The sequence below is a fragment of the Dermacentor silvarum genome, chromosome 1 (assembly GCF_013339745.2).
Source record: "Dermacentor silvarum isolate Dsil-2018 chromosome 1, BIME_Dsil_1.4, whole genome shotgun sequence".
Taxonomy (NCBI): domain Eukaryota; kingdom Metazoa; phylum Arthropoda; class Arachnida; order Ixodida; family Ixodidae; genus Dermacentor; species Dermacentor silvarum.
This window is the reverse complement of record NC_051154.1, coordinates 128,617,558-128,620,810: the sequence shown is the minus strand read 5'-3', so window position 1 is coordinate 128,620,810 and position 3,253 is coordinate 128,617,558. Positions and strand designations below refer to the sequence as shown.

The 3,253-nt window shown below is 43.2% G+C and overlaps 1 protein-coding gene across 1 annotated transcript; it reads left to right on the top strand.

Moving 5' to 3' along the window:
* Positions 1 to 356: 356 nt before the first annotated feature.
* On the top strand, positions 357 to 2,414 carry LOC125939767 (intermediate filament protein ON3-like). Its single transcript, XM_049655192.1, has 2 exons — positions 357 to 408; positions 2,117 to 2,414. Exons 1-2 carry the CDS (start codon positions 397 to 399, stop codon positions 2,393 to 2,395), a joined length of 291 nt encoding a protein of 96 aa, XP_049511149.1. The 5' UTR covers positions 357 to 396; the 3' UTR covers positions 2,396 to 2,414.
* The last annotated feature ends 839 nt before the right edge of the window (positions 2,415 to 3,253 follow it).

The following is a 3,253-nucleotide window of genomic DNA, read 5'->3' as shown; positions in this document are numbered from 1 at the left end:
CCGTAATAATTTCGTAACCCGTTCCGCTGACCGGAGCTTCGAAGCGAGAGTTATTCTTCCGTCTCCGAGTGCGGGGGTAATGAAAGCTTAACGCGGTGAGTTCGGGTTAATGGGACTCATAAATGGACACGCACGAGTAAAAATAAGCGTTTCCCGCCTGAATATTGCTAATGACGGCTTCACAAAAAAGAAAGAACAAAGAATGTAGGATGCGGGGCAGGAAGCCAACCTTGTTGCGTAACAAGCCGCACCAGGTCAACAATTTCAACTCCATATTCTCACCCATTCTTAAGGCCGAATTCAAGCGTATATAAGGCGGGCTGACCGGGCACCGGTACCACAACCTTCCAGTGAAAAGTCTGACAAGCCTCGCTCTTCTCATTTCAACAGAACGCAATGCACCTTTACGTGAGTAAATACATGTTGTCTTCGGTTCCTTCGAGCTTATACTATTCTGCGAGTCTCACTGAAAACTTTGCCAGCGAGCCTTGACGTGAAACGGCTTGCTGGCTCAGTTAAAGGTGACATCTTTGAGCCTTGTTCTACAAATTATGACAGGAATGCACTTATATTTTGTGCTGTTATGAAATACGCATATATATATATATATATATATATATATATATATATATATATATTATAAAATGCGTATATTTCGTCGCCAATGATGAACTAACCGAAGCCATAGTAAACAAGGCTGGGCGCTAAACGTTTCCCATCAGACGGGTCAGTTTAAATTTCATTACAGTAAGCTATTCGGGAATTGTACAAATACAGTGTCCACCGCTTTCCCGATGATATGCTCTTTCGATGTCAACCCAGCAATTAGAAATTATAAATTAATATAAAAGCTCCTTTCAGAGTGTTATGTGCCACAGACGTTGCGAGTCGTTACAGCGAGTGTGCGTGGGCATGAATGTGACTTGATTGATTTCTTTAGACGTATGCCTTGATGTGGTTGTTCAGAGATTTGCGTGTATCCTTGCGCCCCTTGGAGTCTCTCAGAAGTCCGCCGTTCCATGTCGAACTCCTCGAGCCCTCTTGATGGTGTCGTGCCCCATCAGTATTAACGAGATGAGTACGACGTCTTGCACAGGGGACTTCATTTTTACGCAATCTTCTTTGTTTTATAAGCATTATAGGTTGTGTGAACGTAGTGAGAGCATGTTAATCAGATCATATTGCAATCGATCACCATTCACTGAGGGATGGAAGGTAATGAGATTGAAAGAAAGAGGAGAGGGCAAATATGTATGTGATGTGATTGAGACGATCGTGCCTGTAGTAGGTGGAACAGAGTACAGTAGACGCGGGCAAATGGCCACATCGCAGCGCTGACTTCGAGAATTAGGGATTCAAGGGTCAACAAATCGTGTCTCTAGCTGCCACAGTCAGTAAATGGTGGGGAAACATCGTCATTATTACTTTTATTAAGCGAAGAAAAATTAGAGGTAACGTCGTCTTTCGTGATAACAACAGTAATCGCACAGGCGACTGCAAGCGGAACTTACCAGATGAATTAGCTTCTAGAACCGAAGACGCACATAATTCATTAGATGGCAGAAATTTTTAAGGCCGATTTTGTGTTCCGTGCACACTTAGAATTTAATATGGCGGGAATCAATGAAATCTTTCCCAAACTTGTAGTCATATATATGCAAGAATAAATGATTTCCGGAGAAACTGCTCTATAAAATGGGGATTTGGCTTGCAGGAATTAGACTTTTAGGTAGTAAAAAAACGCGCTTCTAGAGTACTTAGATGTGTATAAATTTTAAAGTCTTCTAATGAAATCGCGATCGGAATTAAGATACAGTGAACCTCTTCGTGACGGAATGAGCTCGTGCAAGCGGTGGCTGAGCGGTATCTGTGACCACGAAACAGATATTGCGGTAAGAAGAAGGCGAGTTCGCAAAGTTATTTTCTTTGTTATCCCCATGAGTGTGACGCCAGTGTGAATGCTCCGTGACTTAATCTTTCGTCATCATCCACCGCTACTTCCTACATCAATCGCGCACTTATGATAGAGATGATAGAGATTCTCACAGTTGACCTTCGAGCTCTGGTAAATAAACACGCTCAATACACTTGTGCATAATATTTTCTTTCCTTGCAGTGGGTACTGTTGGCGTGCGCCCTGGCCACTGGAGTAGCAGCTGGCGGCTACGGCCACGCATCTGTTTCTTATATCTCAAAACCAGTGGTCAGCGTTGGCTATGTATCCAAGCCAATTGTGACTTATGTCAAGCAGCCGGTGGCCACGGTATCCCACGTAGTCAAGCCCGTGCTCACTGTCAGTCACGGCTATGGAGGTGGCTATGGAGGCGGATACGGAGGCGGCTTCGGAGGAGGATACGGTGGCGGATACGGTGGCGGACACGGATACTGGCGCTAGCCACCGGGCAGGCTAGCACAAAAAAAAAAAAAAAAGGGTACCATTCTCTTTTCACCCGACGCCCGAACGCCGGCGAGAATCTTCACTGCTTTCATGATTGTTGCTTTCTCTTGTGCGAATGAATAAACCATAGATATCTGCATCTGGTCTTTGTCACGTCTTACGTGATGACAAGGCTAAACAGCACGCTATTCCTCCTATTTTAAATATGTTTGCTAATGAACAAGTGCTACGACAAAAGAAAAAGGAAATAAGTACAAATTAAAAATAAAGACGCTTGACAAATATATATATATATATATATATATATATATATATATATATAAAAGGTGCGCTGAAAGTAAAACAATACAATTATTTGTGTTCGAAAGATTGCCCTGTGGCTTAAAATTTGTGAGGCGCAGGCAAGTTATATGGCCATGTATAGTTTGTTGTGTTCGATCAACTACAACATGGGTCTATGGTGTGGATCACACACCTACGCTAATTCCCACTTCGTCCGGAATTAAAGGAAATCTGGAGCGTTTTTTTTTATGAAGTTGAGTTTGCAGCACATTTTTATCATTTTTGGCTTCTATAGAATCCATATTTCGCAGTACTCCCAAATCATCAGACCTTCCCGAAAACACACTATTTAGCGTGTCTTGGTGCCGTCGTCGCACGTGATCCCCCGCTTCGCGACGTCATCGTGGGGGCCTGTACCTGCGGCAACTCTCCTTCAGCATAATGAATCAACTAGCCCAGCAACGAATTTTATTGAACGGTACACGCTGCTGAGGAATGGTGCAGCCGAAAAAAAAAATAGTGGGAATAACTGAACATCTATGTTTTAAAGCGAAGAGGTTTCTTTGGCACTTT